Genomic DNA, 13,639 nt, shown 5'->3' on the forward strand with positions numbered 1-13,639 from the left:
CGAAGCAACTCCTCGTGCCTATCAATGGTGGCTCCTTGGGAGGAGATGGCGTTGCAGGAGCTGGTCCAAGTCTGCTGGGTCAGTCGTATTACCAGGTTTCAGGTAAGACCCAAGTGCAGACTGTGTTAAATAACAGGTCAAGGCAGGCGGGCTCAGAGTCAGGACAGGCAAGGGTCAAAACCAGGAGGGCAAGAAAAAGAGAGACTGGGGAAAAACAGGAGCTGAGACATCGTTGGTTGACTTGACAAACAAGACGAGCTGGCAACAGACAAACAGAGAACACAGGTATAAGTACCCAGGGGATAATGGGGAAGATGGGCGACACCTGGAGGGGAGTGGAGACGAGCACAATGACAGGTGAAACAGATCAGGGTGTGACAAAGTCAGCCATATCAGCTATGTTTTTTAAAAGGGCAGTAAACTGTTTCGCTGCCAGACAAGGCTCCGCTGATAGCCAGGTGTAGCAGTGGTAAGGATTCATTTCATGGTGCTGAAAAGAAAGCTCTGCTGTTGGGACAGCTTTATGTAGGCCCTAACAGTTTGTGTGTACCATTTGTCACCATTATAGCACAATTAATGTATTGTTTAGTCTTGTGTAGTGGCTTTGCTTGGGGAGTTTGCCCCACCAAGATGTACATGCTCAAATCGCCAATGATTGAGGACCAAGATGAATCAGCGTACAAGAGCTAGTCAGCAGTACGAACTGGTATAAAACCCATCCTGTTTGGCCGAGGATTGGCATCATATCACATTCACATGTTAAGGTTGGGCAATTCCATGGTAATGGAATTACGGTGAGACTCCGTATTTGATTTCAATGGTTTTTGTTTGGTATACATTTTAAAGAGAAAAAATAGTCTCAGCGTAATTCCGTTAGCATGGAATTGACCAGTTGCTAACGCACATCATGATTTAGAGAAGTGCTAAAGAAAAGACTGGCCAGGTTCATGTATGTTTCACCTCCTGCATTCGGCTGTCTGTATATGTGCAGTGTGCACATATTGTATGTGCTAATGAGCATATTGTCAGCCTAATGGGTACAGGTCAAGTCATTAGCACTAATCATCATGCCTGAAAACAAAGGCTCTAAGACGAGCTCACAGCTCAGTAGCTTTGTTTTGACTGATGAGCCCTGTGGCCAAGGATATATTCCCTGTTTGTTGTTGGTCCCCTGTGGAATTATTTTGGTAAAGAGCACAGCGGGGACACAGTAAAATATAGCTTCTTACAGACGAGTGAATTAAAAAGTAACAACTTCCTACCAACATGGTCTAGTGGTCTGGGAGCCAAGCAGATTCTTATTGCAATATAGTGGCGCTACAAAGAGGAGCTCATCCTTCCTATGCAAGATAACTGAAACAGTACATCTCATACCGTGCTACATCCACATAGAGTACCTCATCGTCAACTACTTTCAAATAAAATTTTATTAGTCACATGCGCCGAATGGTGTAGACCGGTGTAGACCTTACAGTGAAATAATTACTCACGAGCCCCTAACCAACAGTACAGTTTCAAAAAATACAAATAACAATAAGAGAAAAGTAACAAGTAATTAAAGAGCAGCAGTAAAAAAATGTTTTATATATATATAGGGGGGTGCCAGTACAGAATCAATGTGCGGGGGAACCAGTTAGTTGAGGTAGTATGTACATGCAGGTAGAGTTAATTAAAGTGAGGACAACAGAGAGTGGCAGTGATGTGGAGAGGGGGGGGGGGGGGCAATACAAATAGTCTGGGCAGCCATTTGACTAGATGTTCAGGAGTCTTATGGCTTGGGGGTAGAAGCTGTTTAGAAGCCTCTTGGACCGAGACTTGGCGCTCCGGTACCGCTTGCCGTGTGGTAGCAGAGAGAACAGTCTATGACTAGGGTGGCTGGAGTCTGACCATTTTTAGGGCCTTCCTCTGACACCGCCGGGTATAGAGGTCCTGGATGGCAGGAAGCTTGGCCCCAGTGATGTACTGGGCCGTTTGCACTACCCTCTGTAGTGCCTTGCAGTCGGAGGCCGAGCAGTTGCCATACCAGGCAGTGATGCAACCAGTCAGGATGCTCACGATGGTGCAGCTATAGAACCTTTTGAGGATCTGAAGACCCATGACAAATCTTTTCATTTGATTGACCCTGTTTTGGTCTTTATGAAGAGAACTGTGGCACTACTAGAGACACTTTACAGATCAGAAGTATGCTCATCCTAGACCCGATCAGTTCATATGTCCTTGATGAAATGCGAAGAAATACCAGGCAGGCAGCTCTGATCCAGGTGTCTGCAAGACTATTACATCTTGGTCCTCCCCCAGGTTCCAGGCTGGATCAGGTCAGTATGCTGTGTTCTGGAACCAGTAGGTTATAAATGTAATCCTAGCCCTCGGTTCCTGGCCATGCAATTAAATAGACCTAAGTGAGAACAACACACAGACACACTGACAAAGTTCCAATAGCAAATGTGATAGAATGCCAAAGTTAAATATGAGTAGGACTATGACTGTAATACAGAAAAGCTGGATGGTCCATCAGTATATGAGAGAAATCCCCTAAAGCGTGAGACTGGGGGGTCTGGGAGCCAGCTAATCTGTGTAAATCACAGTGCTTACCAGCTGGGAGAGACCTAGGTTAGACTACTGCTACATTAGCTGGGTTAGCACTGTTGGCTCAGACTGTCTGAGCAGGATCATATTATGTGTGGTAGTATTATTGTGTGAGGGCAGGGCTAGCCCCATATGTCCCTGCCCTCAGAATAACCCCCTGGCCTAGTTGACCCTTCACCCACTTCTCACTTGATCTATACTATAATGCAGGGTTCCCCAACTGGCCTACCGGCAAGTGATTTATTTTTCGGCACAAGTAAAAACATTTTTCTTTACGTTTTAATTTTTTATTGTTGGACATAAAAAACATAAAAAACACCAGCAAATCAGCTCTAAGTGATTTGTAATTATGGAAATCTGTTCCAAAGTATTATTTTCCAAAGTATTCCAATGATATTGGATGATATTGGATCCAATACAAATGTTAACATGGTTTGAAATTATTATGTTTAGTCAATATGTTTGGGCTTCTTGTGGTGAATTTGCAGTCTACAAATGATTTGTAATTATGTTCTGGCCCCCTGACCATCTACTCAAGAAAAAAAATCGTCCCGCGGCTGAATCTTGTTGATGATACCTGCTCTATTGATTCATTTTCTGTGGCAAATGAGACAACGAGGCAAAAGGTGGACATTTTTATCCTACATAGGGTTGTAAAGATACTTGTAATTTACCAAATTGACTGGAATCTTCTATAATATTGGTAAATAACAGTTAATCTATGGTAACTTTGGTATTTTATACTTGAATAACGTTTTTGAAGTTATTCATAGTATTTTTTTATATATATGTATATATACATACATACGTATATATATATATAGATATGTGTCCATGTTGTTTCTAGTGGATAGACCATATAGTTCGAGAGAAAATAGCCTTATTGAAAAAAGCATCTAATAAACAACGGAATTATCTTCAATGAACTCGGCAACTCTTCCAACTATTGACTGTTCACAACTGCCACCAGTTTGGTGCCAAAACATATTGACATAGTAAAATAAAAAGTGCATTAAAAAAATGTTGGGGATATTTCATGCTGAAACCCTCATTTGGTACTCACTAAGTTGATGGTTTTTACTTAGGATAATGTTTCACAGCTTTGTCATTCTATTTATTATTTTCAAATCTTATTTGAGTATTTTATATACTTTACATGTGATAAGGCCAAACAGAGAGCCAGAGAAAATTACAGACACCTGTGATAATTTGAGGTACTCAAAGGCCACTAGATGTCATCTGATAAAATAAAAACTTGAAAGTTACCAAAAGTCTGGTAGTTTACAGGTAAACTTTGAAAGTTTCTAGTAATATACCCTCCCTTTGTAACCCTAATTCTACAACGTGAGTCCTATGTACTGTATATACTTACATTCATGTATAAAACAGCAACATATATGTTGAATGTTTGTCATAGACTTACTTTGGCACAATAAAATATAAAGCTACAGGTTGTCGACCTGCTGTATATTAAAGAAATATATATACAGTTGAAGTCGGAAGTTTACATACACTTAGGTTGGAGTCATTAAAACTCGTTTTTCAACCACTCCACAAATTTCTTGTTAACAAACTATAGTTTTGGCAAGTCGGTTAGGACATCTACTTTGTGCATGACACAAGTCATTTTTCCAAAAATTGTTTACAGACCGATTATTTCACTTAGAATTCATTGTATCACAATTCCAGTGGGTCAGAAGTGTACATACACTAAATTGACTGTGCCTTTTAAACAGCTTGGAAAATTCCAGAAAATTATGTCATGGCTTTAGAAGCTTCTGATAGGCTAATTGACATAATTTGAGTCAATAGGAAGTGTACAAGTGGATGTATTTCAAGGCCTACCTTCAAACTCCGTGCCTCTTTGCTTGACATCATGGGAAAATCAAAAGAAATCAGCCAAGACCTCAGAAAAAAATTGCAGACCTCCAAGTCTGGTTCATCCTTGGGAGCAATTTGGGACCAAATGCCTGAAGGTACTACGTTCATCTGAACAAACAATAGTACGCAAGTATAAACACCATGGGACCACGCAGCCGTCATGCCGCTCAGGAAGGAGATGCATTCTGTCTCCTTGAGATGAACATACTTTGGTAAAAGTGCAAATCAATCCCAGAACAACAGCAAAGGACCTTGTGAAGATGCTGGGACAAAGATTGTACTTTTTGGAGAAATATTCTTTGGTCTGATGAAACAAAAATAGAACTGTTTGGCCATAATGACCATCGTTATGTTTGGAGGAAAAAGGGGGATGCTTGCAGGCCGAAGAACACCATCCCAAACATGAAGAACGGGGGTGGCAGCATCATGTTATGGGGGTGCTTTGCTGCAGGAGTGACTGGTGCACTTCAAAAATAGATGGCATCATGAGGAAGGAACATTCTGTGGATATATTGAAGCAACATCTCAAGACATCAGTCAGGAAGTTAAAGCTTGGTCGCAAATGGGTCTTCCAAATGGACAATGACCCCAAGCATACTTTCAAAGTTGTGGAAAAATGGCTTAAGGACAACAAAGTCAAGGTATTGGAGTGGCCATCACAAAGCCCTGACCTCAATCCTATAGAACATTTGTGGGCAGAACTGAAAAAGCGTGTGATTGCAAGGAGGCCTACAAACCTGACTCAGTTACACCAGCTCTGTCAGGAGAAACAGGCCAAAATTCACCTACCTAAGACAGGGAATTTTTACTCTGATTAAATGTCAGGAATTGTGAAAAACTAAGGCTAAGGTGTATGTAAACTTGCGACTTCAACTGTATTTTGTATTTTACTGTCTTTCTCCCCAATTTCATGATATGCAATTGCAATCTTGTCTCAACGCTGCAACTCCCCAACATGCTCGGGAGAGGCGTTGAGTTATGTGTCCTCCGAAACATGACACACCAATCCATACTTCTTAACACCCGCTCGCATAATCTGGAAGCCAGCAGCACCAATGTGTCGGAGGAAACACCATTCAACTGACGAACGAAATCATTCTGCAGACGCACAGCCAACCACAAGGAGTCGCTAGAGCACGATGAGCCAAGTAAAGCCTCCCCTGCCAAACCCTCCCTTAACCCAGATGACGCTAGGCCAAATGTGCGCCACCCTATGGGACTCCTGGTCACAGTCAATTGTGACACAGCCTGGGATCAAACCCGGGTCTGTAGTGACGCCTTAGACCACGGCGCCACTCGGGAGGCCCAACCTGCTGTATATTCTGACAGCTGATTCACTGCCACTAGGGATTAGAAACATCACACGGATTTCAAGGATGTTTACTCAGATTTCTGACCAGACACATCTCTTTCAACGGTTTAAAATTAAAAATATGACAGCTATTTTTACCGTGTTCCTAAGCTACACACGCTGCCTCTCTCCAAGTCACACTCTTTCCCACAAACTGTAAGGCTGCATCTGTGGCAGTGTGTTGTTTAGCTCAAGATATGAGACCAAACCGAGGTATAGCAGCCCCACTGTGTCTTCCTACAAAGGCCAGGGGTATGGTGGCATGGCTGCTGAACAAGACCAGGAGGATAATGACTCCACAAGATGGATCCGGTATATCATAAACACTAGCTATTTGGAGCAGCTCTAACTCTACAACTTCCTCTGTGACAAGATAAATATACATTTCAGAGCAGTATCTTTATGCACAACAGCATCTGCTAAATCAGTTATTCAAACAGATTTGACTTCTAAACTACATCTCCCTAAATGTTTGCCAAAGATGCAGTATATATGGACTGAAAAATTTAAATTAATTCTGGCTTGGTAGCTATTAGCTAGAAATATCCTTTCAAATACTCTGTTGACTGTTGCTGGGTGCTATCGTCCTCCATCAGCACCGGCCTGTACCCTACCTGCCCTAAGCTCTCTCCTGGCCCCTTACACGAAGTCTGAATTTGTCCTGCTAGGTGACCTAAACTGGGACACGCTTAAACCACATGACCAAGTCCTAAAGCAATGGGACTCCCATAATCTTTCTCAGATTATTACCAATCCCACAAGGTATGACTCCAAACACCCGGAAAAGGCTACTCTCCTCGATGTTATCCTCAAATAATCCTGATAGGTATCAGTCTGGTGCTTTCTGTAATGACCTTAGTGATCACAAACGGCCTGCCCTGACTTGTCATAGACGCTTGATAAAAAAACTTTAATGAGCAAGCCTTCCTTCATGAAGTCGCCTCTATAAAGTGGTATAGAATCAGCTTGATCCCCTCTGTCGAAGACACTTGGACCTTCTTTTTTTGATATTTTCAGTGGTATTGTTAACAAACACGCCCCCATAAAGAACATGAGAATTAAAAACAGGTTCAGCCCCTGGTTCGACCGTGATCTGGCAGTTTCTTCACCTCAAGAATTCCATTTGGCGAAAGGCTCGGCACAACCATACTCAGGATGACTGGCTCTCGTTCAGGCAAGTGAGAAATAAGTGCACTCAGGCTATCCGGAAGGCCAAAGTTAGTTACTTTAAGGAGCAGTTCTCTCTCTGTGGGTCTAACCCCAAGAAGTTCTGGAAAACAGTTAAAGACCTGGAGAATAAACCCTCCTCCTCACAGCTGTCCATGTCCCTTAATGTTGATGATGTGGTTGTTACTGACAAGAAGCACATGGCTGAGCTCTTTAAATCACCACTTCATTAAGTCAGGATTCCTATTTGACTCAGCCATGTCTCCTTGCCTGTCCAACATTTCCTCATCTCCCACCCCTTCTAATGTGAGTATCCCCGATGCTTCTCCCTCTTTTCCCCCTGCCAAGTTTCTCCCTGCAGGCAGTCACTGAGTCCAAGGTGCTAAAGGAGCTTCTTAAATTTGATCCCAAAAAACCACCTGGGTCAGATGTTTTAGACCCTTTCTTCTTTAAGGTTGCTGCCCCTATCATCGCCAAGCCTATCTCCAACCTTTTTAACATGTCTCTCCTCTCTGGGGATGTTCCCATTGCTTGGAAGCCAGCCACAGTTCATCCAATATGTAAAGGGGGAGATGAAGCTGATCCTAACTGTTATAAGCATATTTCTATTTTGTCCTGTTTATCAAAAGTGTTGGAAAAACTTGTCAATAATCAACTGACTGGCTTTCTTGATGTCTATAGTATTCTCTCTGGTATGTAATCTAGTTTCTGCTCAGATTATGGATGTATCACTGCAACCTTAAAGGTTGCAATATTATACAATGCAATATTGTGCTGCTTTTTTGATACAGTAGACCATTCCATTCTTGTGGGCCGGCTATGGAGTATTGGTGTCTCAGAGGTCTTTGGCCTGGTCCGCTAACTACCTCTCAACAAGTGCAGTGTATAAAATCAGAAGATCTGCTGTCTCAGCCACTGCCTGTCACCAAGGGAGTACCCAAGGCTCAATCCTAGGCTCCACGATCTTCTTAATTTACATCAATAACATAGTGCAGGTAGTTGGAAGCTCTCTCATCCATTTATATGCAGACGATACAGTCTTATACTCAGCTGGCCCCTCCCTGGATGTTGTGTCAAATGCTCTACAACAAAGATTTCTTAGTGTCCAACAAGCTTTCTCTGCCCTTAACCTTGTTCTGAACACCTCCAAAACAAAGGTCATCTAGTTTGGTAAGAAGAATGCCCCTCTTTCCACAGGTGTGATTACTACCTCTGCGAGTTTAGAGCTTGAGGTAATCACCTCATACAAGTACTTGGGAGTATGGCGAGACGGTGCACTGTCCTTCTCTGAGCACATATCAAAGCTGCAGGCTAAAGTTACATCTTGACTTGGTTTCCTCTATCGTAATCGCTCCTCTTTCACCCCAGCTGCCAAACTAACCTTGATTCAGATGACCATGCTAGATTACGGAGACATAATTTATAGATCGGCAGGTAAGGGTTCTCTCGAGCGGCTAGATGTTCTTCACCATTCGACCATCAGATTTGCCACCAATGCTCCTTATAGGACACATCACTGCACTCTATAGTCCTCTGTAAACTGGTCATCTCTGTATACCTGTCGCAAGACACACTGGTTGATGCTTATTTATAAAACTCTTTAGGCCTCACTCCCCCCTATCTGAGATATCTACTGCAGCCCTCATCCTCCACATACAACATCCGTTCTGCCAGTCACATTCTGTTAAAGGTTCCCAAAGCATACACATCCCTGGGTGGCTCCTCTTTTCAGTTCGCTGCAGCTAGCGACTGGAACGAGCTGCAACAAACACTCAAACTGGACAGTTTTATCTCAATCTCTTCATTCAAAGACTCAATCATGGACACTCCTATTGACATGTGTGGCTGCTGAGTATGATGTATTATTGTCTCTACCTTCTTGCCCTTTGTGCTGTTGTCTGTGCCAAATAAATGTTTGTACCATGTTGTGCTGCTCCCATGTTGTTGTCATGTTGTGTTGCTGCCTTGCTATGTTGTTGTCTTGGGTCTCTCTTTATGTAGTGTTGTCTCTTGTTGTGTGATGTGTTTTGTGCAATATTTATATTGTATTTATTTTTAATCCCAGGCCCCCGTCCCCGCAGGAGGCCTTTTGGTAGGCCGTCATTGTAAATAAGAATTTGTTCTTAACTGACTTGCCGAGTAAAATAAAATAAAAATAGGTGTCTAGTGTTTCATTCCCAGTGCCATTAGTGCCCATGGGAAGCGAGAGCTCTTACCTGTCACAGAGGTGGTTGACAGCTCCGTAGGAATCACAGCCACAGGGTATGCAGCCGGTGGTGCCATTGGTGAAGTGTCCTTCCTCACAGTCCTCACACAGCAGCCCAGTGTACCCTGACATGCAGACACACTGACCTGTCTTCTTGTCACAGTCATCCACATCTAGAGCCCCCTCACTGCTGCAGTTACACAGAGACTCTGCAGGGACAGACAGCAAGAAAGAGGGGGAGACTGTTATAATACACCACCACTTGGATATTCTGTAAATACACACACACACAATGAGAGGTGCCAGATATCTGCATGACCGTGTAGACTCTGCTGAGTGGGCATGTATTATTTATTTGAGCTCAGGCATGATGAGCATAGAGTCTGAGTGTTTCTCTCCCGTCTGTTTCTAAGAGAGAGATGGAGGGGAAGGAGGAGGATGAGGAGGTAGGATACAGACTGCTGCTGTTGGAGTATGAGATTACTCTGTTTTTTTTCTGGGAGACACAACAGTCATGACATGCAGAGGAAATACCAGGCTGCCATTGGTGTGGTGTTGAACACATGTGGGCTGTTCTTACAGGAGAGGAGACAGGTTGCTGTTATTCACATAGCCTAATTTCCAGGAATGATGTGAGAAGCAGGCAGGGCTGCTGCATACTGTAAACCATTATACAATACTGTACGTTGAAAGCTGAGAACAAAACAGAGGATTGTGGAAATTGTTAATTGTTGAATATGTGTCATATTATACACATGACTAGAGAAAATGAACAGTTGGACATTGATAGTGTGTTGACTAGGTTGCTTGTCCTTGCAAGGTCCATGTAGGAGATTGAAACTGAGAATGATGGGTTTGAAATAGAAGTGTGTCCTATGATCCAACAGGGTACTGTTTTACAAGAGGCATGGTTGGTGGTGCCACTGGCTCGAAGCGCCAAAAGATTAAATTAGCTGAAGTCTTGAGCGGCCGCCGCGCATGGTTGACCAATGAGCAGAGTTCATCTTGACAACCAATCAAACAATGTTTCAATGTCAATTCGAGCTGATAAAAACCAGGACCGCTGGTCTCTACACACGGTAGGCGGATTTTCTCGCGGTTCAATCGCAGTTTACCGCGGAACGTCTTTAAACACCTTCAAACTTTCAGAACACTGTACTCTATTGTTGTGCCATCTTCTCAGACATCAGCTTGGCCATTCGAGAGGACTTAATGTCCTTTTCTGAAACAGTCGCCTCCTCCTCCTCAGATTAGCCCTCTCCATCTCTGGCCACTGTTCCAGCTTTATGTAATAGGGAAAGGGCACGGTTACGCAAGCATGGAGAGCACTGTCAGCTTTCCATTTGTTCACTGAAGTCATCTTCCCTGTACAACTGTCAGCCAAGATCACACCCCAGACTCTGTGAGATCTTGGGCCGTGCAGCTCCCTCTCTCTCTCTCACACACACACACACACACACACACACACACACACACACACACACACACACACACACACACACACACACACACACACACACACACACACACACACACACACACACACACACACACACACACACACACACACACACACACACACACACACACACACACACACACACACACACACACACACACACACACACACACACACACACACACACACACACACACACACACATTTATAACCATGTTACACACAAATAAATAGCACTGAGCTGCTGTAGGATCCATCACATCAAGTTACTTGTTACTTCCTATCTGGGCACAAAGCACAGAGGAAGAGAGGTTAACCTTGGAACCAAATTACGCAATAATAAGTACAGGTGCAAACCACATACTATAAGAATGGAGGATCAAAAACCCATGCAATGTGTGTGCAGAGGAAATGTGCACATGACTGATGTCTGTTTGTGTTACATTTCAAAGCGGCAGAAAATTGGTTTGAGGGGAAATGTAAGCACAGTGAAAAAAGGAGATGAGGAAATGTCCATCTTCCTCATAGTAATTAGTTCCAGCAAAGTGAAGCAGTGTGGCGGCATGGTTCAAGTATACAGACGGACACATGTGACAGAGATGATTCAAAACAAACTGCTGCTGTAAAATGACCTCTGTCTGAAGTTACACACCCTCCTATGACAGTGTTTATGCTACTAACAAAAAACATGGGAGGGTGGTACCACCTCTCCAACTGTAGGCTACTGTGCTTTAAACTCCGGGAAATGTGGGAAGCATAGAGTGTGATAGTTTATCACCATGATTTGCATTGAATGATTTGGAGGGGTAAAAATAAAGCCTGTACATGTCAACACACTAACAGTGACACACCAGAAATGTGTTACATCAAGCAGAGAATTTGTGTCAGTGAGGTGAGGCATTAACCCAGGTTGTTGATATTGTTATCAGAGTGACCTTTACCCGAGAACAACGGAGCCTCGACAAGGTTGTAGAATCGCTGACTAGCTAACTACCCCCAAATCGGACTGGTATAATTTCATAGCCCCCTGATACTCACCTGGGAGACCATTTTATACAGTGACAAATAGCTGTTAAACAAGTGTTGCCCACCCCAACCTGCACAGAGGCTCTGTCGGGACGTTTATCATCTGCGATGCATACGAATAGCGGAGCAGCGGAGGTGAGAGACAAGCCGCTGAGCATATAGCAGTGCTGGCTCATTCATGTCTTGGTCTGGTCATTTTGATTGGATGCGGAGTAGCACATTCCCCTATCCCTCTTCCGTGGTCTAAGGATGTTGAATAGACACAAAGGGATCAAACCACTATCCAAACGACATGTGTTATTGTCTGCTTGTATGAAAAATACAATCTCATGGTTTTATGCGGACATGGAGAAGTCTGGGAATGGATAACTAAAAACATGGCTTAAATGCCCCCCCCCCCCCCCCCCCCCCCCCCCCCCCGATTCAATCACCATAATATCTGACACACTTGTCACATAGCCTACCTCAGAATAAGGGCCCCATCTCTGTGAGCGCAAAACGTGCTCAATTGGTAAACATTGAAACGGTGTGTTGTAATTAATATGGATCATTCGGTTATTTGATCATTTTACAAGGAGACTGCCGTCCATGGTTTGAGGTCCGTGATCTATTGTTTCTACAAGCTGTCAGTTTCTTAGCCCGCCTGTGCTCTGCGTCAAAAGCCATAATACCGACATTGTTTTGACTGTGCCTTTGGCCACATATGAATTGAGTTTCTGTATCAAAAGGGCAATTTCTGCAAACCTAGGTGAATGTGTGAGGTGATTAATTAAAGTCCAGTGACTCAATCCGTTCATATATCCGTCTATTTATAATTACGTGTAACCAGGTGTGGCAGTCTAAGGATATTCTGTACAATACACAAGATAAAATGACAATTGCATGCTTCTTCGAACATTATATATTTTAGAATCACACCCAAGAACAAACATAGGCTACTCACCTTGACCATTCTCGGAGGAGGAAATCGATGCATCGATGTTATCTGAAGACCATGCATCATTAGTCGTCCGCCGAGAAACCATGGAGACCATGTTCGTTTTTTCTGGAGGAAAAACTAATGCTTGCCCATCAGTAGATATTTTGCTTGAATTGGATGTTCTGGAGCTCAAAAACGTATTTTTTTTTCTAGTGTTGAAAAGCATTTCTGTGCTTGGCCTTGGGGTTGTAGGGTCAGTTGTTGGTGGCTGAATGGTGGTTGCAGTTGGCGAGACAGGAGTCGTGGAGACCCGTATCGTTTTGCTGGCAACTCCGGTGAAACCAATAGTAGGGGACGGCGTGAGCCCAGTTAGTTGGCCGAGCACAAACCTGCTCTCAGGTAAACGATTAGGCAAGGTGGTGTAGAGCGGTTCCAAGCTCTCGGAGGCTGAGCGAGGCTTCCTGGAGATAGGCGAAGCATCGTAGGAGTTGACGCGAGGTGCAGCATCAGAAAATCCAATATACAAAATAAATAGCAAAGCCGGGGATATGTACATCATTAAGGTCGTTAACCTCATATTAAATTTCAGCTCTCCATGTAAAGCCCTACCTAGTAAGGGTCTGTCTCAGACCTTTCCCCGAATGGACTAGCTCGCGTACTCCACTCCACCATTGACGTCCTCAGCGGCTGTTCTCAGTGATTGTGAACCGAACTACCCGCAGTTTCTTGGCTTCACTTTCCGTTCAGTCTAGCACAGCGCAATGAAACGCTCTAAATTGTTACACTCTTCAGCCAATGAGGACATTGATGGGAGGTCTCGTGGTACGTTAAGGTGCGTTTGTTTTCCTTTCGTAAAGGCATTTGATTGGTTCAATGCGTAGCCTAATCTGAGCGAGTGCACATTGAGTGCAATGAGAAGTCTGTTTTACTTTTCCTCATTAGCCCAAAGATAACATCATGGGATACACTCAAATCAAATAATAATATTACATTCTAAGATTACATAACTTTATGTTCCTAGGCTGCGAGCCGACATCAATTCGT

General features: G+C 43.5%; 1 protein-coding gene across 2 annotated transcripts in view; it reads right to left on the reverse strand.

Moving 5' to 3' along the window:
• Positions 1 to 13,355, reverse strand: part of LOC129853417 (multiple epidermal growth factor-like domains protein 9) — a 44,135-nt gene extending 30,780 nt beyond the window's left edge. For both annotated transcript variants that reach the window (XM_055919437.1, XM_055919436.1), the window contains exons 1-2: positions 12,620 to 13,355; positions 9,202 to 9,400 (exon numbers count right to left, since the gene is read on the reverse strand). In XM_055919437.1, coding sequence (XP_055775412.1) covers positions 9,202 to 9,400; positions 12,620 to 13,172 — 752 coding nt within the window. In that variant the 5' untranslated portion in view covers positions 13,173 to 13,355. The remainder of the gene's footprint in view (positions 1 to 9,201; positions 9,401 to 12,619) is intronic.
• Positions 13,356 to 13,639: the final 284 nt, after the last annotated feature.

Source organism: Salvelinus fontinalis, chromosome 4, assembly GCF_029448725.1.
Source record: "Salvelinus fontinalis isolate EN_2023a chromosome 4, ASM2944872v1, whole genome shotgun sequence".
NCBI classification, from domain to species: domain Eukaryota; kingdom Metazoa; phylum Chordata; class Actinopteri; order Salmoniformes; family Salmonidae; genus Salvelinus; species Salvelinus fontinalis.